Source organism: Cynocephalus volans, chromosome 12, assembly GCF_027409185.1.
Source record: "Cynocephalus volans isolate mCynVol1 chromosome 12, mCynVol1.pri, whole genome shotgun sequence".
NCBI lineage: Eukaryota > Metazoa > Chordata > Mammalia > Dermoptera > Cynocephalidae > Cynocephalus > Cynocephalus volans.
In genome coordinates this window covers 11,017,163-11,042,407 of record NC_084471.1, presented here as the reverse complement: position 1 = coordinate 11,042,407, position 25,245 = coordinate 11,017,163, and the positions used below count along the sequence as shown (strand labels likewise).

At 52.8% G+C, this 25,245-nt stretch overlaps 1 protein-coding gene and 1 pseudogene across 1 annotated transcript; both read left to right on the top strand.

Annotated features, from left to right (window-relative positions):
• The first annotated feature begins 8,916 nt into the window (after positions 1-8,916).
• On the top strand, positions 8,917-10,521 carry MGAT3 (beta-1,4-mannosyl-glycoprotein 4-beta-N-acetylglucosaminyltransferase). Its single transcript, XM_063076363.1, has one exon. It carries the CDS (start codon positions 8,917-8,919, stop codon positions 10,519-10,521), a length of 1,605 nt encoding a protein of 534 aa, XP_062932433.1.
• Positions 10,522-19,713: 9,192 nt separating this feature from the next.
• Positions 19,714-20,183, top strand: LOC134360521 (large ribosomal subunit protein uL23-like; annotated as a pseudogene).
• The last annotated feature ends 5,062 nt before the right edge of the window (positions 20,184-25,245 follow it).

The window sequence follows — 25,245 nt, the reverse complement described above, 5'->3', positions numbered from 1 at the left end:
GAGCAGACTTCCTCCCTTGGGGGGTGTGGGGGGAGCAGAATTCCTGGGGGCTGGGCATCATGGTACACCAGGCCCTCCCTCAGCTAGGCCATTCATTTTTAGTCTGGGGCAAGACCCCCAAATCTGCAGCCCCTCTGGGCCTCAGGTCTGCCTGCCAGCAGGTGCAGGATGCTTGGGGAGTCTTAGTTTCCATCTGTTTCATTCCCGTTAGCCATATGCGGCTGAGCAAGTAACTTAACCTCATGAGGTCTCCATTTCCTCATCTACAGAATGGAGCCATACATCCCTACCTCCCAGGATTGGCCCCACAAACCAGCCCTAATTTCCCTCCAACACTTGCAGCAGCAGTGCTTGGCACATGGCAGTAAATGTCCACCAGGAGCCTGGCTGACATGCTGGCTGTAGAGTGACCACTGTGTGTAGGCTTGACCCTTGTGGAGCCCTGCCTGATAGATATTAATCAAAAGAATGAATAAAATGATGAGAGTTGAAGGAATACAGTGTCAGTTGTTTCTCAAATCTGCTGGAACTCCAGAATCTGTCATGTTCTGTAGCCATCAACACTGCCTGTCACTCCATGTGGAATCATGAAACCTCAATTTGGAAGGACACATTTCGTCCCAGAGACCAGGGAGGTAGTCACTGTCTTCTTCTTCTTCTTTTTTTTTTTTTTTTAAAGAAGACCTGTAAGGGGCTCTTAACCCTTGTCTTGGTGTCATTGGCACCACGCTGTCCCAAGTGAGCTAACCAGCCATCCCTATACAGGGATCCGAACCCGTGGCCTTGGTGTTATCAGCACCACACTCTCCCAAGTGAGCCACAGGCCGGCCCTGGTCTCTGTCTTCTGATCCCTGAGATGCTGACTTGCTCCACTCCATCCCAAGCCAAAGAAGGAACTGGAACTCGTAGTGGAAGCTCCAGGGACACTGATGTGGGTCAGCAGCCCAAAGGATCTGGAATGGGCCCACACTAAGAATTGGACAAGCAGAGGCCAGATGTACACTTGGCAGGGGCACTGGCTGTTCAAGCTGAAAGCTTGAAGGCCCTTTGGACCCAAGAGAGGAGTCTGGATCCTCGGTGGGGCTCCACATCTCCTGGGTTCTTGACTCGGATGCTGAAAGCCTGATGAGTCCCTGAGAAATGCCCTGTAGGGTGGTGGCTGCTAGTCAGTGGTAAGCAGCCCCCCAAGTGGCCCAATTACCTTTGTACCTTAACAAAGCTACCTTTGTTACCTTCGTCAAAGGTAACAAAGCTGGCCAGGAGCAGGGCCTGTTATGTTCAGCGGGGTCATCTGTATTTGGTCATTTGACAGGAAACCCAAATGGAAAGAAAGAAAGGACTAGGCCTTTATAGGGCATCTACCAAGTGCCAGGCTTCATGCAGGATGCTTTGACGCTATGGCTCATCCAGGTTTTGCGCAGGAATGCAGAGCGAAGGAAGACATCTGCCTTCTACAGCAGAGAAGCTAAGGCTCAGAGAGGCTAAGTAACTTGCCTAAGGGCACAGAGCTAAGTAAGCCACAGTGCTAGGATTGAAACCAAATCCTCCAGACTGCCAGTAACAATGGAGGCAGCACGCACTAGCATCTACTGTATGCTTGGGCATGTTTTCCAGCCCTTGCATAGAACAGCTCATTTGATTCTCACATTAACCCTGTGAGATAGAGAGTGGTATACCTCCATTTTATGGAGAGGGGGAACCGAGTCATGGGAAGATGGTGTATCTTGCGAAGGTCACAGGCAATGTTCAGTTCTGGCCATTGCAGCCACCAGTCTACCCAGGGTTTGCTGCAAAGATGTGCCTCCTGCTTTCCTCTTGGTGCAGTCAGAGCCCTTGGGTCATGTGGGGCAGGACTGGGATGGGGTGGAAGTTCAGCAAAGGGCGGCGGGCTTCAGATCAAAGTCAAGATGCTGTTTCAAGGAGATGAACTAACACCTAGAGAGGTGGTGAGGGTCCATCCCTGAAGGTGTTTCCAGGCTGGGGGCTATAGATGGGGGAGTTCCTGCCGAGGAATGGAGACTGAGGGGCTGGGTGGCCTCCAAAATTCCCCTCACAGGCATTCCAAGAGTGCCTACTGGGTGTTGGAGCTTGTCCTCTGCTGGACATAGATGGTGGCTGGCCCCTTTTCCCAGTTGGAGGAGTTGAGTGCCTGATGGCTGTCCCAGAGCTGAGGACACCAGAGGTCAGGTGTCAAGAGGCAGGCAGGGAAGGGGACCACAGAGTCATAGACAGGGAGAGTGGCCATTAGGACATGAGCCATCTGAACCACAGAGGAGACTGGCAGGGGCCACGGTGAGGTCAGCCAAGGGCACCCCCCCAGGGCGGAGCTAAGACCCTGGTCAGCACAGGAGAGCTCAGGACCACGGAGAGCTCCACAGGAGTCTCCTGTCGCCCCAGTGACAGCTGTCAGCGTGTGTCTGCACCCAGAGGCTGCTGCCCGCTTGACCAGCCCCACAGTCACAGCCTGTGGCCTCCAGGAAGCGCCTCTCTCTCTCTGGCCAGGAGACCCCATCTGTACTCAATCTGAGCCCTGGCTCTGAGGTCATGGCTGGGTTATGGGGTTTGGGCTCATCAGCTTTCCTCCCTCACCCCGTCAACCTTCCAGGCAGAGCCCAGGGGAACGGCACAAGCAGGAGAAGGTAGAAGTGCGAAGAGGGAGGGAAAGAAGAAAATCTGGCCAGCTTGAACCTTCTGGGGCATGACCACAGGCTTGAGTCCTGCCTCAGCCTCAGCCTCCTGCATCAGGATTACCTGGCTACCAGGAAGCACCTGTCCCATTCCCCACCACCTTCACCTGCTCAGACAGGAGAGCCAGGCCCCTGGGGCTGGGTGTGACTCAGAGTATCAGGCAGCAGGGTGGGGGGCGTCCTTCCAGGGCGACCCTCGGGGACCCTCAAATCCTCCTTTTCCTGGAGCCCCAGGAAGCATGTGCCACTTCCCACCCATGGCCCTCTCCCCTTGGCAGGCTCAGGTTTAGCCTGGGCTCTGCTTGTGGAGCCCCAAACTCTGGTCCTTGTTTCTCTGAGACAGGACACTGGGGCTGGGGCCCTGCCAGGGGCTCGCCTCCAGGCCTGTGCTTCTGCTGTACCCCCACCTGAAGGCTTTCTGTCGCTTCTGCCAGGCTGGGAAATAACAATAAGAATAAGATGAGCTGGCATGTATTGAGCACTTACTCTGTGCTGGGCACTTCATGTGGGTTTGTACTGAACCCTCACTCTATTGATGAGAAAACAGAGGTACAGGAAGGTGACGAGCCTACCCAAGGTCACACAGATAGGAGATGGCAGAGGACTTGAACTGGGCATCCGGGCATATGGAAGTGACAGTGAGCACGTTGAGGAACTCCAGGGCAATGCTGAGTAGTCTTGCTGAGCACCTGCTGTATACATTTCTGGGGAAAACACATCAATGGGAGATGACCCAGCAGTGAATGTTGGGAAAGGGGTCGGGGCTGGGGCCGTGGATAGGTCTTTCCAATTCTCACTTGAAGTGGGCAGCGCAGGGATGATTATATCCATTTTACAGATGGAGGAGTTGAGGCTCAGAGAGGTCAAGGGACATGCTCTGGGTTATAGTGGCCATAAGAACCCAGAAAGTGACGGTTCGGTGCTCTCTGAGGAGTCTGAGAGAGGCTTGGGAGATCTCAGTATGGGCTTTGGACTGGGGCAGAGGCATTTGGGTTTCAGGGAGGGCAACCTTGGCACGGAGAAGGCACCTAAGAAATCCTCAGTGAATTTTATTGAACTGAGTAAGGGCCTAAGTATGAGGGCCGGCCTGTGGCTCACTCGGGAGAGTGTGGTGCTGATAACACCAAGGCCACGGGTTCGGATCCCTGTATAGGGATGGCCGGTTGCTCACCTGGGAGAGCGTGGTGCTGACAACACCAAGTCAAGGGTTAAGATGCTCTTACTGATCATCTTTAAAAAAAAAACGGTGGGGGGGGGGGGTGGCTAAGTATGGCCTCTGAGCTGCTGAAATCAGCCTCAGCAGCAGGAGGGACCTGGAGAGGGATTCTGTCTTCACAGAGCTGCCTGGCTGAACCGTTGCCCTCCCCCATGGGAGTCCATCCTCAGCTAAATTTGTTTCTCCAGGCAGGTTCTGACCACCATGCCCTTCCTGGGGTCCTGAGTTCTTGGAGGGGCTCAAGCCAAGTGCATCATGGGAAGTTGAGTGGGAGTGGGGCTGTGGGCTGGACAATGTACCCCCGAACTCCTACTACCAGAGCCCACAGGGGAACCACAGACCCAAAGCATCGCCCACCCCACCCCACCCCCATCCATGGTGTGAAACTTCTAGACAGAGCATGCAGCAGAAAGGACCTGAGATTTGGATCCAGAGACCAAGGTAAACACCCAGGGTCTGCCTTTAGCCAGCTGTGTGACCTTGGCGCATCCTTCACTCTGAGCCTCGGTGTTCATGTCTGCAGGAAGTGAAGTAGCGGTCAGAGCAAGGACCCTGCAGAGCCAGGTGCTGGCCGAAGCCCCAGCTCTGCTGTTTGCCAGGTCCATGAAGGCTGTTTAGAGGTGGCCTTCTCCAGCCCAGTCAAAGGCTATTCCATTCTTCCAGTGCCTGGGGCCACCGAATTTGATTCCTTGGTCACATCGAGTTCATCAGCCAATCTAGCAGAACCGGACCACTTCCTGCACGCTGTCAAAGACCCTCCCTGCCCCCACCAGGTCTCACCTGAATGGCACAGTGGCCTCCTCCTGGCTCCCTGCACTGCCCTTGAGGCCAATGGTCTGTTCTCAGCAGAGCAGCCAAAGAGAGCTGTTCAAACCAAAGTCAGGCCACGTCCCTCCTCTGCTCAGAATCCTCCAGTGAAAGTCACATTTCCAACCACAGCCCCAGGCCTCGCACCCTCCAGCCTCCCCTCCTGCTGTCGCTCATGGCAGATGCATCCTGCCCGAGCACTGGCTGTTCCTTCCGCCCGGGACATCCTTGCCTTGCCCTAGCCAGCTCCAGTCTCTGCTGCAACGTCACCTCCCAGTGAGCCTGTCCCGACCACCCTATTTCTCACTGAACCCATTCCCCCACCCCCCCTTTACCCCACCTGTTTTTCTCCAGAGCAGGACTCTTTCTAACGTACGGTGCAACGTGCCTCACTTATGTCTAGTTTACTGCAGTCTCCTTACCCTGCTAAGCCTGGGCAAGCTCCATGAGGACAGGCATTTGGGTCTGTCTTGTCTCCCTGTGTTCCTGGGGCCTGCTCTGTCAGTAGTTGCTGAGTGAATGAATGATACAGGATAGCTGAGCTCTCTGTGGAGTGGTGTGTGGATCAGATGTGACAATGGCTTTTCCATCATTGGGTTTTCACTGGTCACAGGTGGACTCTTCTTGGGGCAAGTTCTTGGATTGAACTTGGCAGATGGAAGGGGCTCAGGACAGCAGAAACCCCATTACTGACCCTACAGAGTCGAGGATGACCCCTACTACTCGTGTGACACTGCAAATTACATCATCTTTCTGGCCTCAGTTTCCTGATCAGTAAAATGGGGATGACAAGAGTACCTGCTTCATGTCGGGAGGATTCAGTGAGGTCAGGCGTGTGACATGCCCAAGACAGTAGCTGGCATGTAAGCATCAGTGATGGTCGGTTTTATTGTCATGCCTGAAGTTTTCTCATTGAAGCTTTATAATGGAAAAGCAATGCGGCCAGCTGGGGCCCAGTTTGGTTCCATGGCTTTAGCCCACGGCCGGGCCACCCACACTATGGAGGGATGTGGGGTCTCAGCAGTAATGAGGGAGAGAGGTGCCGGCTTGGGATCCAGAATTGACTCAGCCACCTTCTTAATGTCCTTTGGGGAAATTCATCATCTTTCTGAGTATCAGTTTCCTCATCTGTAAAAACAGGGCAGTTACAACGACTTCCCAGGGTGGCAGAGAAATTTAAATGAGATGCTGAGTACCGGTGCTTATTTATTTATTCCACTTTATATGCTGCCTCCATCAAAACATGTATTTGAGGCACTTGCCAAAATATGTGAAGATAAGATAAAAAGGAACAGGGCTGAGAAGAATAAGGGTGCAAAAAATATGCAGCTGCAAATGAAGGAGTCCCAGAAGATGTGCTCTGTGGGCCACTGTTGACTTCCTCTGGGCTGACCCACTGTGTGCTTCTGAGCCTCCTAGCAGCCTGAGTGATGAGGGAAACATGCTCAGTCCCATGATTCTCAGCAGCAAGGGGCCCTGCCCTGAAGGTCTCAGTCAGTTAGAGAGGAGACCCTAGGCGCTTGTCCGTCTGTCCTCGGAAGGGCACAGCTGGCTGGCATAACCAGATCCTGAAAGCCCACCTGCCGGAGAGCCTAGGGGCAGCTGGGTCAGTCTGTCCCTCGATTGGTCCACAGACCCCTTTATGCCAAGCAGGACACTCACTTGCCTCTGAGTTTCTCTTACTTACTAAGGCCTTTGTCCACTGCTGCCAGAGGATTTAGTCTGAATGGCAGCCCCAGGCCCTGCCCTCCGCAGCTCGTGGGCCAGTTCAGTCCAACGAGGGCTGGGATTGGGGTGTGCCCCACAGAGGCAGGTCCCAAGTAGAGAAAAACATTCAACCAGAAGGATCAGGGCTGCTTTGCCAGGTCCTGAAACCTCCCAGGTGGGTCACTCTGGAGGCTTCCATCCTGCTGACTTCAGTCTGCTGTGTTGCTTTGTGCCTGGACCCAGCCACGGCAGGAAGTCCTACCCACCTGCCTTTATTGGGCCTGACCCCTTCACCCTTTCGCTCACCCTGCTGGCCTGGTCTAACTGGTCTCATTTTGCCAGACCAAGGCTGGAATCCATTGTGGATAGAGGAGCCACAAGACCCACTTTGAAATGCTGCCAACAAGTAGCCCCTCCTCCCAAAAGCCAGTGGAGACCAGCCCCACCTCTGCCCTGGGACAGCTGACAATTGAGCAGAGGTCAGGCCCCCACCCCCGACTGTCCTGCCTGCCTGCAGTCAACTATGCCAGTCACCCGTGGGCAGCTCCAGGGAGCAGGCATTTAAACAGGAGGGGGTGGGACATCTCGGATCTAATAGCACGAGTACTGCTCTGACCATCGGCATCAGCAGCTCTACTGTTCCTCACTAGCTTGTTCAGGACTCCTCAGCAAGGGGAGGCCATGAGGGGCATGTGGCACAGGAGTCCAGCCACCTGGGCTCACACCCCAGCTTTGTAACTTTGAACGGGTTCCTGAAGCCCTCTAAGTCTTGGTGTCCTCTTCTGTAAAATGAAAGGATTGGAGGAGATAGTCCTTAAAATTTGTTTTCTATATCAACTATTTCATGATTCTGCACCTTATGACCATGTAGCTTAGAGGAAATTATGTTGAGGCTGCCAGCCTTGAGCATTGAAAGGATGAAAAGTTCATGCTGCACACCAGGAACTCTGTTCCCATTCACAGATGTAGAAACTAAGGTTCAGAATGATGAGGTGCCTTGCTTAAGGTCACAGTAGTTTGAAGCCAAATGCGTATCTTTCCACTCTACCCTGCTATCCTCAGAGTTAGGAAGTAAGGGGGAGAGGATGACAGGAGGGCACCCAAATGACCCAGAGAAGCCATAGAAATGAGCATTTTAAGGAAAATTTAGGTAGAAGAACAGTGCCAGATGCCAAAGGCCAGGTTTCTGTCCCAGCCCCTTCTGTGACTCAGGGGTCCTCCCAGGCAAGTCACTGATCCCAGCCAGCTTTCTCATTGGCCGAATGGATGTAACATCCCGGCTCACCTGTTCCCCCCACCCCCCGGGCTCAAGGATAAAATGAGCTGGATGGTTACAGTCAGAGGTGCTCTGTGGCTGCACAAGCTCATTCACAAGATAAATAGTATGTCTGAATAAAGTGTGGAGTTTGGTTAATAGTAGCATGCCAATGTCAGTTGCCTAGTTGTGACAAATGTACCATGGAGGCGTAAAATGTAACAATAGGGAGACTGGGTGAGGCACGTAAGGGACTCTCTGTACTATCTTTGCAACTTTTCTGATAATCTACAAATATCCTAAAACTAAAAGTTTATTTAAATTGGAAAAAAAGAATATACAAGCATCTCCATTCCATAGCCATAAACTAATTGATAAACTGCATAAATGAACAGCAAATGGTGACTCAGAGAGTGATTCACTCAAAATAACTATGGAATATTATGTGGGATTTAAAAGGAAATGGTAGATTTGTTTCTACTGATATGAAAATCTTTTAAATCTATCATTGATGGAGGAAAACAACTTGACTGGACTTAGTATCCAATATGATAATATTTATGAAAAATATTAAACCAAGTACAGAAAAAATTGCATATAAAACCAGCCATACACCTCAAATTGTCTACACCTAGAGATCAGTCTAATTTAGGGCAGGGAGTAACGAAGGAGAACTTGTACTTAATTTTATTCTTTAAATATATTAGAATTAATTGTGCTCCCTTGAGAACTGTGGGTTTTTTCAGTGAAAAAGTATCCAAAAGGTTTGTCAGTATGTCCAGATGGAAAGAAGAGAGGAAGGGAGAGGAGGAGGAAGGAAGGAAGGAAGGGCAAGAGCCGCACCCTGGGGCAGTGCAGGGACGGGACCCCACATGGGCAGCCTGCAGTCTGCTCTCCCTTCCCCTTGGGGCCTGTGACCCCCCAGGGGCAAAGCCTAGCCACGCAGCTGGTACAGTCAGGGTGCAGCGGGCCAGGAGGAGGAGCAGGCCCCAGAGGAGGGTCCTGGTGGCCTCTGAGGGGGAGGGCTGTGGGAGCAGGAGGGCTTCCTTGATGCCGGGTCTTCTAGGGGACTTGGTACAGCGAGTTGACTCTTGGGGGGTCAGGAGGTGACTCCATGTGGGGCCACCGCGCACTGGCCAAGTCATTCTCAAGCACGGTGGCAGCAAAGGCTTCCCCAGATCCCCTTCCTAGGAGAAGGGCCTCAGGCCGCCCCTGACCCGTCTGCTCTTCCTCTTTCCCGCAGGATGAAGATGAGACGCTACAAGCTCTTTCTCATGTTCTGTATGGCAGGCCTGTGCCTCATCTCCTTCCTGCACTTCTTTAAGACCCTGTCCTATGTCACCTTCCCCCGAGAACTGGCCTCCCTCAGCCCTAACCTCGTGTCCAGCTTCTTCTGGAACAATGCCCCAGTCACGCCCCAGGCCAGCCCCGAGCCCGGCAGCCCTGACCTGCTGCGTACCCCGCTCTACTCCCACTCGCCCCTGCTCCAGCCGCTGTCCCCGAGCAAGGCCACCGAGGAGCTCCACCGGGTGGACTTCGTGCTGCCCGAGGACACCACCGAGTACTTCGTGCGCACCAAAGCCGGGGGCGTCTGCTTCAAACCTGGAACCAAGATGCTGGAGAGGCCGCCGTCGGGGCGGCCCGAGGAGAAGCCCCAGGCGGCCAATGGCTCCTCGGCCCGGCGGCCCCCGCGGAAGCTGCTGAGCGCCGGCCGGGAGCGCGCGGGCAGCCGGGGCGCGCGGCGCAAGTGGGTGGAGTGCGTGTGCCTGCCCGGCTGGCACGGGCCGAGCTGCGGCGTGCCCACCGTGGTGCAGTACTCCAACCTGCCCACCAAGGAGCGCCTGGTGCCGCGCGACGTGCCGCGCCGCGTCATCAACGCCATCAACGTCAACCACGAGTTCGACCTGCTGGACGTGCGCTTCCACGAGCTGGGCGACGTGGTGGACGCCTTCGTGGTGTGCGAGTCCAACTTCACGGCCTACGGCGAGCCGCGGCCGCTCAAGTTCCGCGAGCTGCTGACCAACGGCACGTTCGAGTACATCCGCCACAAGGTGCTGTACGTCTTCCTCGACCACTTCCCGGCCGGCGGCCGCCAGGACGGCTGGATCGCCGACGACTACCTGCGCACCTTCCTGACGCAGGACGGCGTGTCGCGGCTGCGCAACCTGCGGCCCGACGACGTGTTCATCATCGACGACGCGGACGAGATCCCCGCGCGCGACGGCGTGCTCTTCCTCAAGCTCTACGACGGCTGGACCGAGCCCTTCGCCTTCCACATGCGCAAGTCGCTGTACGGCTTCTTCTGGAAGCAGCCGGGCAGCCTGGAGGTGGTGTCGGGCTGCACGGTGGACATGCTGCGGGCCGTGTACGGGCTGGACGGCATCCGCCTGCGCCGGCGCCAGTACTACACGCTGCCCGCCTTCCGCCACTACGAGAACCGCACCGGCCACATCCTGGTGCAGTGGTCGCTCGGCAGCCCGCTGCACTTCGCCGGCTGGCACTGCTCCTGGTGCTTCACGCCCGAGGGCATCTACTTCAAGCTCGTGTCGGCCCAGAACGGCGACTTCCCCCGCTGGGGCGACTACGAGGACAAGCGCGACCTCAATTACATCCGGAGCCTGATCCGCACCGGGGGCTGGTTTGACGGCACCCAGCAGGAGTACCCGCCCGCCGACCCCAGCGAGCACATGTACGCCCCCAAGTACCTGCTCAAGAACTACGACCAGTTCCGCTACCTGCTGGACAACCCCTACCAGGAGCCCAAGGGCACGGCCGAGGGCGGCGGGCGGAACAGGGGCCCCGAGGGCAGGCCGCCCGCCCGGGGCAGACTGAACGCGGTGGCCGGCTGAGGCTGCACGGCCTTGTGGGGCCCGCGGCGGGGGGTGGGGGGACGGCTACTCCTGTGCTGTTATCTTCCTGCCGCCTTCTGGAGGGTTCTGGAGAGGGCCAGGAGTGCGTGGGGGGGGGGGCCTTCCCGACTCAAGCCCGCGTGAATCCAGGGTCAGGCCTTTGAGATAAAAACAAACAAGCAAACAAAATCCTTCCTGTCGGGGGAGGGGAGCGGGCCCCGATGTCTGCGCAGCCCTTTGGCCCTGCCAAGAGTGCTGTGGCCAGGAGGTGCCAATGGAGAATGCAGATGGCTCCTGGCTGGCAGGGCAGGGGAGGCAGGGTGGGGGAAGGGAGCCTGCAGGAACACACCTGGTTGGCCACCTGGGAGCTGCAGTGTGGCCGGGGAGAAGCCCACCAGCTGGCCTTTGGAGCTGAGGTGGGAAAGGGGGCATGCGAGGAGGTCCCAGGTCTCTTGGGTCCAAGAGAAAGAGGGGACACCTGGGGGAGGGGATGAAAAACAGCATCCAGCTGAGAGGAACAGCTGAGAAATGCTTTGCAGTGTCCTCAGAAGTGGCGGGCCAGAGGGAGGCGAGAACTCCACCCACCTGCCTCCAGGACACCACTGTGCTGGGAGGATGGCACCTGAGTCTGTCCCTGTGCTCCCCCTCCCTTTCCCTCATGAGCTGACATAGGCATGGGGCCTGGGCAACCCGGGGGAGTACTCCTTTTGGTTCCAAACCTGGCCTTGACATTCCTTCTGACTTTACATTGCTCTCTTGTGGGCTGCCCGCTCAGTCCTTGCGAGGCCAGGAGTCCAGTTCTCAGGGAGGTATGGGAGCTGGAGGCTGTACTAATGGCCAGGGTAGTAGGTGGGACCTGGGGGATGGGGAGGGGACGGACGGGAGGAAGGAGAAGACTGACATGAGGCCTCTGCATCGTTTGCCCTCTCCCTGCCCATCACACCTTCCCATGAGCACCCGCAGCCCCAGCTCTCCACCGTCTCGGGTGGAATCACCTGTATGCCCCTTCTTGGAGCTGGCCCAGCTATCCTGGGCTAAAGAAGGGACATTAAGGCCAGTTGTATGTCATCTTGTTCTTCTTAGTTTGCCTTATGGGGGTGGGGGATGTATTTGTTGGAGTACATTCTGAGCTGCTGTATTTAGGAGACCCTGAAGTACAGTGGTTTAAGCAAGATAGAAGCTTGTTTCCAATTAAATTGTTGAGACAGAGACGGTCCAGAGCTAGTAGGGCAGCTCTGCTTTCCTTCATACACACTTTCCAGTTCTGGGTACAGAGAGGCTGCTCCAGCTCCCACCATCGAGTGTGCATCCAAGCCTGGGGGAAGTAGAGAAAGGTAAGGGAAAGGGAATCCTTTCCCGTTAAGGGCATGATCTAGAAATGGCACGGTCACTTCTGATGGCATCTCATTGGCCAAGACTTAGTCACATGGCCACAAGCCACTGCAAGGGAGACTGGGAAATAGTCTTCAGCTGGGCTGCCATGTGCCCGGCCTCAAGAGTTCTCTTATTAATGAAGGAGAAGAGAAGGGATACAAGGGACGAGTAGCATCTGCAGCATGGGGGAGGGTGGAAATGACTGCTTCAGTCGTAGGGTTCTGCTCTCATTGTTCAGAGCTTCTGGAACAATCTGCTCCTGCTGCTCTCACCATGCCAGCCCAGGGCTGGGGTGCCGTGAGAGCCCACAGGTGTGTGGGAAGGGTGAAACACCCCCTCCCGGGGGCCCCTCAGACACTTACCCAGTGATGCCAGTACTCAGAGTCTGCCTGTGGAACGGTACATGTTTGTGCGTGCGCGTGTATATTTATGGGCATGGGTGCATGCTTGGTGTGTCTTTGTACATGTCTGTATTGATGTGTCCCTGTAAATAGATGCTTGTGTGTGGATGTGGGAGCCTAGGACCTGGAGCCTACGGCCACACCTCCTGCAGCTCCCCAAAATGACTGAGGCAGAAAACCTTCAGGGAGCCTAGAAACCAGGCTAACGGGGATGCAGGATCTGTCTGTCTGTCTGTCTTTCAGTCTGAGGAAAGAGAATCCTCCCGACCTGAGGGTTGTACAGCTGAGGGCCCACTACTGCCCCGGCCCCTCTTGGCCCCAACCACATCCTCTGCCCGTCCTCTTCCACCTCCAGCGGGGCTTTTTCTGGATGTCTTATTAGAGTTTCCTGATGGGCCAGGAGAGGAGGGTGTCTCCTTTGCCACAGCTCTGTCTGGGGGAAGTACCCACGTGGGTGTGATGTGGGGAGTTAGCCTAAGTGGGCAAGCATGAAGCGAGCTGAGCGGACTCTGTGTCCCCACTCCCTCCCATCTGGGGGATGCTCCCAATGGAACCCTTCCTTTGAAGTCACAGGAGCTCCCTCTCTGGTTCTGCAAGAAGTCAGGGTGCCCCTGTGGCTCTGGGTCAGTCCAGGCTGGGGCCACCCTCCTGAGCTGTCTCTGCTCACCCCATGGACAGATGGTCTCAGGGGGCTCGTGAATCTTACCTGAGCCCTGGCCCTGGGCCTCCCTCCTTGATGGCTTCCTCACACCCACGCCCCTGGCCCCTCAGCTGCTGGGGGGAGGCCCCCCTCAGGCTAGCCTCCAGCTCACCAGCTCAGAGGTAGGGGAAGGAAAGTGGGGGGGCTCAACCTGCCAGGCCCCGCCTTCCCTCTCAGACCCAGTGGGGCCGGGCATTGGGTGGACAGCATAGTGTCAGTGGGGTGAGTGGCCAGGGTGTAGGGTTGAAGAGTTTCGATATAGTCACAGCATATACTGGGAATTTCAGTGGGGGGGGGGCAGAGGAGCCCAGGGCCCCTCCCCCAATATGAAGGGAACCAAACTGTGAACGCCAGCACACTGCTGCCCATCACCATATCCAGATCTCTTCCCTTAGGAACCACTGGCCCCATGACCTCTAGACCCAAGGAGTCCTGTCCATGCGAAGCGTCCAGGGAGTATGGGCTGGCCTCGTCCACCACAGGTCACATTGGTTATGGGAGAGTGTTGGGGACAAAGGTGAGAGTCAAGGTGGGGAGACAGGACTTGCCCGTGCAGAAGGCAGGACCCTGGAAAGTGTATAATTTAAGGACACAATAAGATTATTTTTTTTGTAAGGGAAAATCAATATGTACATTCTGAAATCATTTTCTCTGTAAATGGTTGGATTTCATTTCACCCTTAAAGGGATGCTTAAAGGAGAAAATAATATTAATAATAAAAACACCTACAAAGTCTGAAGGGTGTGCGTGTGTGGCCAGTTTGTGGGTGCTCTGGGGCCAGGAAGGGTGACAGCAGATGGCTCTGGTCTTGCTGAAGAGGCCCTCGCTGCCACGCCTGGGTCAGTGGGGTGCGAGGCCTTTCCTAGGACTGGGCAGCCGGTGGGGAGAAGGGGGAGGTGGCGAGCACTTCACGCAGGGAGGCACCAGCCAGCGGAGTGTGCCTCCTCCCACAAGTAGACACAGGTTGGGAAGGAGACGATGCCTGGCTCCTAGGACTGGAGGAACCCATCCTCCTGAGGTGGGTGGAGACCCCTTTGGGGATCTGGATGGAGGCTTTGGTGCCAGTACGGAGAGGAAGCGGTTCCCCCACAGTTCTGCTGTCAGGGCACGGAGACAAGCACTCCAGCCTCAGTGGGTTTCCTCCCTACCAGGGGTTCTAAATGCCTTGGCTCAGGTCACACAGCCACTTAGATCCCAGACCTGGATTCCCAGCGCCAGGTCCTCTCGGGTAGCTCTTCAGGAGCAATCATCTTCCCATGGAGCTGGCTTTGAACTTGTGCTGTGACAGCACCTGGGACATTAGAATGTGGGGGGCTTCCTGGAGGATTCCTCTGGGCCAGTGGGTGCTGGCATTGTCCTCGGGGCGGGTCCCTGGGTGTTTCTTAAGGACAGTCTCAGAGATGGTGGGAACAGGTAGTCTTTGAGCTCTGCCTTGGTTCCCTGTGGGGTGCAGTCTCCATGTTAGGGAGACTGAGGCCCAGAGATGGGAGGAGGAGGACAGTAATGTTGGTGGCAGAGCAGGGGCTAGTGTCTCCCGAGCACTCACAAAGCGCCAAGCACTTTACATGCGTGAATCTGACCCCTGAGGGCCGGGACTGCCTGGACTTCAGCCACACCCCCAAGGTAAGTGCCTGTAGTGGGTACGTGGGGTGGGGGGTGAATTCTACAGGACTGAGGGAGTGGAGGAGATGTAGACACCCCACCCAGCCAAATGGCGGTGACCCACTTGCCATTTAAGATCAAGTTTACAGCTTGAATCATGTCCTAGGGTGAATCACCGTCATCATAAACATTTATAGACATTACTTATTAAGTGCCTATTGTGTGCCAAACTCTGGGCTTAAAGATTTCTCTCCCCATTATGCCCATTTAGATCTGGAAATTGAGGTTTAGGCACCTTAAATATGGCAGTGAATGGCAGAGTCAGAGTTCACCTAACACCGGAAGCTGAGCGCTTATCTGCCAAACTGCACTCCCTCTATCAGCATCCGTGGGGCGATGAGGGAAGACAGTCCCTGCTCTCAGAAGGATCACAGTCAACCGAGAACACAGACAGGTAAGCACAAGCTCAGAATGGTCAGGTGAGGGCTGGTCAAAGTTATCAGAGCCAGGAAACTGGTGTTGTGCTGTGTCTGTGAGTGTCAGGTACAACTGTCTTCCTCAACTGGCCATCCAGGCAGGTGTGGGGACACTGTCAGCTCCATGACCTAGGAGGGGATGTGTATTCTCTTCCAGACTCTGTCTTCTACCTATAAAGATGGCCCATTCTAGCTTTACTGCACCCAGAGGATGGAATGAAATAAAGGGAACTGTTCTGCAACCTGTAAAGCTCCATCGGATGAGAGACAAGGGTGACAGTGATGACAATGGCCAACATCCACCATTAAAACACCCCAAGGGGTGCTTTCCAGATTGGAGCTTGAGTTGTGGGCAGGCAACACCCTGAGATCCTGAAGGCCCATATGCTTCCTTCCATGCACCCCAAACCATGGAGCAGCCACGAATCTCTGGTTAAAGCTCAAGGGAGTGGAAGGCCCTGCTCAGGGGTGGCCCTCTGGCCAGCATCCTTGCCCCCTCCCTTCCTGTTCTAGTGAATTCCCAGAGACTCAGTTATAGCAGGAAACTAATTCCTTTAAATTAAAAGAAAAAAATTTTTTAGTTTACTCTGTCAATCATTTATTGCTGTGAAACAAACCACCCTGAAACTTAGTCGATTAAAAGAACACTTTATTTGCTCTCAGATTACAATTTAGGCTGGGCTCAGCTGAATGGTTCTTCTACCCAGCAGCAGGTGGACAGTGGCTGCAGGGACATGCTCGCCTGCTCGGGCCTGATCTGTATTGTTGGGTGGATGACAAAGGGAGGGATGACACACACAGGAACAAGCCAAGCAGCCAGCACAGATGCCACCCTTGGCAGAACCTTAGCTGCCTCCATCAGGACTTTCTTGGTCAACTCTCTCTCCTGGATCCTCAGTTGTAAAAGGGGGATCTTCATAGGACAGACCCCCAGAGGTGGTAGTAAGGATGCTCAGAGCAGGGAACAGAGCCTGGGGCATGGTAAGAGCATCGTGAGTGTAAGTGATCACACCAGGACTCTGTCCGCATCCTCCATCTCTTTAGATGTGGTACACTTGACAGATGGGTCATGCATTCCTTCCTGAGCCTTCCTCCCTTAGCCTCTGTGACTCATCTACCTCATGGCTGTCCTCTTCCTCCTCCCTCTCTGACATTCCTTCCTGGTTGCCTTCCTGAGCTCCTTTTTCCCCATGCACTTCTGCAAAAAAGGGGCTCCCCAGGTCTTGGTCTTTGGCCCACTGCTCTGTCTGCAGTTCGCAATGCTCACCAAGGTGGTGCTGGTGCAATCTCTCCAGGGAGTTCTCTCTCCTGAACACCCAGCTCATGGATCCAGCTGCCTGTTGAATGAGCTCCCAAGATGTTAAGGTCACCTTGAACACCAGGGGTCAGAATGGAACTTAGTTTCCCCTCCAAGCCTCTTCTCCCTTTTCTGTACTCTCCATCCCATTCATGACACCTCACTACCCAATCACAACAGTTGGAATTTGGGAGACATCCTTGAGTTCTCCCAATAGAGAGAACTCTCTCCCATTTTTTTTCATTAAAACAAAAGAAAAGAAAAGAAAAAAAGGAAAAACCAAGCCTAGGAAATAACACAAAATGAAGAAGGCAGAGGAAAGGGGATATTGACCCTCGTGCGTCAATGGGAGGCTTTCTCTCCCTTTGAGGATGAGGAAGTGAAGCTTCCAGAACTTGCACAAGAGGAGGCCAAATGTTAGGATGATCATTAATGGCGGGCCATCTCTAGAGCATCCAGCTGTCTTTCATCCACAGCGGGGGTGGGCATGTCTGCCTCACTGTATGGATGCCTACTGTATGCCAGGGACTGTCATGACATAACAACCCAAGGTCCAAATCTCAGATTCCCACTTGCTAAACACATAACCCTGGATGTGTTCCTTGGACTTAAGCCTTCATCAGCATTTGTAAAGTGGTGATGACAATTTCTACCTCGAAGTGTTGGTTGTTGTGGGTATTGAAGCATGCCTGGGGAAGGTAGCCCAGAGCCAGCAAGCACACAGTAAATCCAGCTGCAGTGGACACTGGCAGTTGCTCTTCCTCCAAGAATTTCTTAATTATACATTTTGGTGGGATTGACACACACATGCACAAACACACCCCCAGTACCAGAGGTAGCCCTGAATGGCCAAGTCAATTGGTACATCCCACTGCCTGGTTAGGGCAATTGCTTCAGGACGGACAAGTGTCCCAATTCAGGTTAGTGATAAGAAATTTCTGGAAACTCCTGGAAAAGAAGTTCTTCTCTTTTCTCCAAGAAGGATGGATAAAAAGCTCCCTGTCACTGGAGAGAAATAAAGGGAGGTGGGTATATATAGCTTATAGTATCAGGTGCTGTATGGAGCTTTATGTAAAACCCACACTGTCAGGACTTTTAAGTTGTATGAGCCCATAAATTCCCTTCCGTTAAAGACACTTTGGGTTGGGTGTTCTGCTACTTACAACACACAACATTCTAGGTCATCTAATGAAACCGTTCCTCTATCAATTTGTGGGTGCCGTCCTTTTAGCCCAGAACCCTCTGCCATTTTGCACTTATTTCTCACTCTCCAGAGCTCTGCTCAGGTGGCAGGTTCCTCAGGAGGCCTTGCTGGACATGCCCCACCCAACCCTCCCCACACCTGGGGTAGGGGCTGATCCTCTGGGCTCCTGTTATGCCTCCAATGCACTTTCCCATGGTCTGATAATTGTCTCCTTTTGTGTTTGTCTCCACCCTTGGGAGCAAACAGTCCCTGGCACGGCTTGATAGCTCTTTGTGGAATGAAAGACTAAACAAATGAGCACCGCTAATAACTGGAGGTGTGGGGACATGAGCCCAGGGCTGTCTCCAATGCGGTCCAGTACTCTAGGCTTTTCTGATACTCTGTTCCCTGAATGTCCAATCTGCCAGCCCTCAGGCTGGGGTTCTGTCATATGCAACCTCCTACCACCTGAGGTCTCCTCTGCAAGGCCTCTCCTACAGGATTGGTTGCTCCTCAGTCATCGGCCCAACCTGGTCCAGATTCGCATCCCTTATGCCAGGCCCCAGTTAGGGCACTTGGCCCTCTAGAAGGTCACATAGGACAAGGCCAGGCCCTCATCCACACTACTGTCCACAGGTATTCAAAAATAGCAATTGTCTCCATTCCTTGCATCTGCTCTGCCAGTCAGTCCATTGTCCTTCCAGTAATGGGCCTTCTAGACTCTTCACCACTTGGTTTTACAAACGTTGGCCAAGGCCTAGGGTGCAGGTTGGGGGTAGGAGGAAGGAGACACCACATTCTTGAGATTCGCAGGAGGCAGAGAATTTTCTTTTCTTTTCTTTTTTTTTTTAAAGATGACCAGTAAGGGGATCTCAACCCTTGGCTTGGTGTTGTCAGCACCACACTCAGCGAGTGAGCAAACCGGCCATCCCTATATAGGATCTGAACCCGTGGCCTTGGTGTTATCAGCACCACACTCTCCCGAGTGAGCCATGGGCCGGCCCTGAGGCAGAGAATTTTCTAATTCAGCTGTTCTAGTTTATCATGTCCACTTCCTGGGGCAGAAGGCTCCATAGGGGGCACTCACTTTTATAAAGCTCCTCAAGGCTGCTGGTTAGCTCAGTTGGTTAGAGCACGGTGCTGACAACACCAAGGTCCAGGGTTCAGATCCCCATACTGGCCAGCTGCCAATAAATAAGCAAATAAATATAAATCTCAAGGGTCAGCTTGATCTCTAGCATGTAGAACAATCTCATCAGTATGCCTAGGAGGCAGTTTTGTTTCTGAAAATTGCTCCAGCTCTCAGGAAGCATTCTTACTAATGCAGTTAGGCACAGGACCCCTGTTTCTTGGCAATCTGTCTTTTTGGTCTGACACCCACAGTTCCCACCAATCATTTTGTGCCACCCCTTTTGCTACTACTCTCCTTTCAACTCAACCCTACACTCAATCTCTGGCTGCTTACTGTGTAACAGCCCCCAAGGAAGATACAGAAATGAACAAGACAAAAGAATTGACCTGAGCAGTACTGCCATTGTGGGCCAGATCATTCTTTGTTGTGGGGCTGTCTTGTACTTTGTAGGGTGTTTAGCAGCATCCCTGGCTTGTGACCACTAGATGCCAGTAACACCCCCCCCGCAAGTGTGACAACACTAACCGTCTCGAGACATTGCTAAATATCCTCTGGGGTGCAAAATCACACAGGTTAGGAACCACTGGAGTAAGGGGCACACAACTGTTGAGCACCTATTGTGTACATGCCAGGCACTTTGCATAGATCAGCTTGTTTAATCCTATGAGGTAGCAGCTTTTCTCTTGTGGAACTGAGTGGTATTTGGTGGGAGCTCCTTCCACTTTCCAGCCTGTGAGATGGGAGGTGGGGAACTGAGGATTTAGGTAGAGTAAGGGCATGAGTTGCTCAAAGGCACACAGCTCCTAACTGGGCTTTAGGAGTGGGGACTACAACACTGTCATGCTGTGCTGTGCTGCCTCCCAGTGGATGCTGAGGCGTGTCAGTAGCCGGCACCCTGCCGGCCGACCACACACAGGAGTTGAGGCTGTTTACACAAATATATTGCACAAAATGGAAAAGCAAATATATGAAAATTAGAATCATGGAACATTATACAGATAAAAGAAAACCAAGTGCCTTTCACATGATGGCACTGAAGACGAAGAAGGAAGCTCTTGCCCCTGCCAAAGCCAAAGCAAAGCAAAGCAAAGGCTTTGAAGGCCACGAAGGCAGGGCTGAAAAGTATCTAAAGCTACAAAAAAAGGATCTGCACATCACCCACCTTCCAGCAGCCCAAGACACCGTGGCTCCAGAGGCAACCAAAATATCCTTGGAAGAGCGCCCCCAGGAGAAACAAGCCTGACCTCTGTGCCAGCATCAAGTTCCCCCCGACCACGGAGTCTGCCGTGAAGAAGATTGAAGACAACAGCACACCTGTGTTCATTGTGCATGCCCAGGCCAACAAGCGCCAGATTGAACAGGCTATGAGGAAGCTCTACAACGTCAGTGTGGCAAGGTAAACACCCTGATCAGGCCTGACAGAGAGAAGAAGGCACTGTTCGACTGGCTTCTGATTGTGATGCTTTGGATATTGCCAACAAAATTGGGATCATCTGAACTGAATCCAGCTGGCTAATTCTAAATATACGTTTTTTTCATTAAAACAAAAGAAAAGAAAAGAAAAAAAGGAAAAACCAAGCTAGGAAATAACACAAAATGAAGAAGGCAGAGGGAAGGGGATATTGACCCTCATGAGTCAATGGGAGGCTTTCTCTCCCTTTGAGGATGAGGAAGTGAAGCTTCCAGAACTTGCACAAGAGGAGGCCAAATGTTAGGATGATCATTAATGGGGGGCCACCTCTAGAGCATCCAGCTCTTTCCTCCACGGCGGGGGTGGGCATGTCTGCCTCACCTCTGTGCCCCCACCACTGTGCTCAGGACCTGAGAGTGCTCACAAAATCCTTGCTGAATTGTACTGACCTGATGTGCACATCATAACTCACCCTTCCTTGTGCGACCTGTCTCTCCCAAGCCTTTAACTTGCGTTCTTAGAAGTAGTAACAGTATGTGTTGATATCTGCCCCTACAGGTTTGTCCCCAAGCAGTCAGATCCCAAGGACCTGGGCACTCTAGCCAACCCAGGGCAGCCACCCTCCTTAGTCAGGTTGGCTTGTCCCCCTCCACCACACTAAAGATGGAGGCCCACCTGCTCATGCGTCAATGGGAGGCTTTGCCGGGCGGTGTCAACACCCGTAGAAGTTCCTGCACACAGGCCAGGGATGGTTCCGGGTTTTGCCTCACTGATCTGATAAGAGGGCCTCGGGCCTGCTTCCTGTTGGCTCCTCTTCCGACCTGGTAGACTTTCTTGCTCTGACCTTCTGATGTGAGAAGGTTGTGTGAACGGCTTTCCTACTGTGGAGCCAAATGGTATTTGGACAGGGTTCCTGCCATTTTCTAGCCTTCACTGGGCCTGTGGGATTGCCGAGACACCCCAGGAAGGAAAGGGTGTTTTGCCTGCGACTAAGCAGGAGGGCATCAGTGGGTCAAGTTCTGAGACTCAAAGAACCAGGGAAAGAACCAGGACCATGTCCAATCACAACTCATCACATCTGAACCACACTTGGGGTCTGCCCAAGCTCTGTTCATCCTCTGGGATATTTCTCATCCTAATCCCTGGTGTTGCACCCACCCGAGATCCTGACCCGGAAACACAGAAGCCATCCCCCGCTTTTCCTTCTCCCCCTTCCAGCCTCGACCAATTAATCCATCCTCCACCCAGGGCTGCCACAAGCCCATACGGGCCTCTGTGCAAATTGGGAAGAGCATCCCTTTCTCAAAACATTTTATTTCCATCCATTCAAAAATTGCCATAATGTACTGACTCCATTAGCGTACATTAGGTGTACACTGCCTTCTGCTGAAGAAATATTGTAAGAAATGTACAACTCCACAAGGTCTATGGTGTGAAAGGTGTCCCTTGGATGTAGTGTCCTTCTGTAGTATGTAACATGAACAACCACACCCAGCGGCCGTGCCTGTATATTCTAGATATGATCCTATCACACACCTCCAACTTTAAAATGTCTATGGCTTCCCATCATACAGCACCAAGTCAAAGTTCCTGATATAACTTCAGAGAGTCCCTCCTTCCCACTCATGCTACCTTGTCCCATTGCCTTTGACCAAAGTAGGCAGCTGACTCAAAGTCAGCCACCTGCAGGTGGGGCAGCACTGCCCAGGACATGGAGCCCGGTTTGAAGAAGTGAATTGGGCCAATTGGAGGAAGCAGAGGAAGCTGGTTGGAGAGGCGGCAAATGGAACAGGTACAAAGAGAAGCAGCCACTAGAGAGACCAACCTCCAGTGTCTGGGTCTGGTGGGTCCTTGGAACAAACCTGACCTGAGCAGCCTGAGTGGAGCTCTGATCCATGAACTCAGCCCTATCAGAGCTGCAACTTGGGAATTAGCAAAGTTGAAGTAGTCACAATTTCCTGAAAACAGGTCTCAAATAAATATAGGAATTTATTATATGATAAAGATGGCAATTCATGGCAGTGGGGGAAAGGATTATTTTATAAATATCTGATAGTGTAGAGCTAGGGCTAGCATCTGGAGCTCACAGACCCCTTGAGCCCATTCACAAACCCTTCACAGGCAGGTCTATGAGCTAGGTAACCAGACAAAACAGTCCTTGGAGTCTTGGTTGAAGAAGGAATAGTCTTTATTCAGCACGCACAACACTATGAACTAAGCAGTCCACAGAGAAACTCAGAAATTCAACTGCCACCCCCAAAGTCCAAAGAAAAATTGAACAGCTGCCAGCAGAGTAAACATGCTCTATTTTTAGACCGGAGCTCTCTGCCTGCCAGCCTCCTTCACAAACTGCAGAACACACAATAGCAATTAACTAAAAAGATACATTGGCAAATAGTGAGCACTAACTCCACCCATACACGACTTGTTTACAAGAAATGTGCTGCTTGACCCCCACCCAGACCTGAGTGGAGGGAGCCTGACTGAATTATCCTATTTTCTCCACAGATAACCATTTAGAAAAAACACTAATTAGGGGCAGGCCAATTGGCTCAGTTGGTTAAGAGTGTGGTGTTGTAACATTAAGGTCAAGAGTTCAGATCCCTGGACCAGCCAGCTGCCAAAAAAAACCCAAAGAAATAAAACTAATTATAATCCCTACCTCACCCCTTACACCAAAGTGAATTCCAGGTGCATACACCAAAGATATAAATGGCTTTTTTTTTTAAAGTACAATTCAGCCAGTCCTTATTTTAAGGTTCAGTGCTTTGTGACTGGAGCTGGGAAGACAAGTCTGAGAGCATACTCACCGTGACTCTGCTAGGCAGTCAGGCCTCTCTCTGATTCCTTTTCCTTCCAGTGTGGAAGGAAATCCTAACAAGGCCTTGGCAGAGCAGAGTCCAGCAGACTTCAGGAGCTCAGTGGGTGATGTAAATGAGTGAGTGAGTGGTCACAGATGAGACGATAGGGAGTGGTGGGGGTTGAGGTGAGCTGGGGAACTCACACTCTGTCAAAGTTGGTAGCTGCTCCTCAGCATAGGTGGGGAGCCCAGGGCTGCCAGATTGTTCTGTCATTTAAGTGAACCTGGAAAGCTGTCTTTGGTCATCTTCTGGGTTTTATAAAGCTCTTTGTAGAGCAAGCAGGACACTTGGCCCAGTCCAGCATGTAGGCCTTCAGTTTGCCCTTTGAGAAGGTAGAGGCTATAATCAGCCCGAGTAATACTGCCTCATCTGTAAAATGGGTACCTTGATACCGAGCCCTCACAAGACTGTAGTAGGGATCAACGGGAAAAAAGTATGTAAAGGAAAATCAGCTGCCGTTTATTGAGTAACTGCTCTGGGCCAGGCACTGTTCTCAGCCTTCCCCACCTTCTCTTAAGTCCCAAAACTCCCAGAGGTCCCACAGGTGGGAAATGGGGGAGCTGGGATTTGGGCTCAGAGCCTGTGCCACCACCAGCCTCTGGTTCCCAACTCTTGCTGCGTGGCAAAGGGAGGGTGTTCAGTGAATAAGCTCACGTTACCTTTGCCCTTTTCAACACCACCTGGCACAATGTGGGCAGCAGAGATCTCGTGGGCAAGTGAAGGACCCTCATTCCTGTCCAGGGATATCAGGTTTTAGTCTGAGAATACAGGATTGATGACATCTGATGACAGCAAACCCCATTAGGAGGGAGGCAGCTTTCTCTGTGACAGCGATTTCCTGGTCCCTGGCTGGCTCACATCCCAGAGCTCCACTAGTTACAGCCAACACCTCCATTACTCCACCAGCCTGGGTCATTACCTTGGCGGGGGTGGGGTGGGGAGGAGGGTTAGGCTGGACTGAGCTTTGAGCTTTGTCATCATCCAGTATCAATTTCCCTCCTATTAAGGGCAACAGGCATTTATAGAGGGTCTCAATTTTAGAAGGCATCCTACTGGGCAAAGTAGAGGGAATGAATGCCCTTCTGTTGGGAAGCCTGGGCTGCCAGTCACCGCTATCCCTGCGGGGCCTGCTCCCTCACTCTCCCCTGCCTCCTCTGTGACATCACTCCACTGAGGGCTCCCTCTTTCTGGCTTTTTCAATTTCTCTTTCTCTGGCTCCCCCCAGTCCTCTCCCCACTGTCAAGGCTAGAACAAGTGCCATCCAACCCCCAAACTAAACCAAACCACACACAACACATACAATCGGCTTTTGTCCCCCTCCAGCTGTCCTTTCATCTTGTTCTTTACCTTTCCATCAAAATCACTGTCTCCCTTTCTATTTCCCGTTTACTTTTCAGTCCCTGGGCTTCTCCCCCACCTCTGGCTGAACCATCCATCACAGACCAGGTAAATGGGTTAGAACAATTCCAAACTTGCAGGGGCCCTGGCCTTTGCAACCACACCCTCCTTCCCTCCCAGGCCTCCCAGACACTCTGTCTTCTGATGGTTCCTCCCAAGTGTCCTCTGCTTCCTTGTCCTTAGATTTTGCTGTCCCCAGGACTAAAAAACCAAAATGGGAGCTGGCCAATTAGCTCAGTTGGTCAGGGCACAATGTTATAACACCAAGGTCAAGGGTTCAGATCCCCTTACCAACCAGCCACCGAAAACAAAAATGGAGTCACCCATGCTAAGTCTCATATCACTTAGGTTGTAGTGCCATCTTCTTAGAAGTCAGGAGAAAGAGATAATAGTCCCCCCCATGACTGACAACAGGCCAGGTTAAATCTTCAACAGGCATGGTAATGAAGTTTCCACTGCTGTAATCCTTACACAGAAGAGACAGCCTGAAGTAACCAGATGTTAACTAATCAGTTATTTTTCTATTGTTCTCTCCCTTTTCCCACCTTACAAGGAAAGTAACTTTGAAATGACCAATTCACTTTTCGTTCTTTTTTTCTGCTTTCTTCAGCCTTTTCTGTCCATAGAGCCTTTGTTATTTGTAATAAACTTTGGAGCACTCTCTGACTCTGTCGGATAGTGTTTCTTGGGTCAATCCTCACATTTGCCTCCCAATAAACTTAACTATTTCTGCCTCAACAGCCTTAATTTCGATTGATAAGAGTCATCTTTCTCCACCCTGGTCCCGTGGATGGTTCAGAGCTCCAGACCTGGGTTCAGATTCTAGTCCTGACACTTAGGGCCCTTTAAGATCCCATGTCCTTGGATGTAATTGGGGCGATGCAATGAC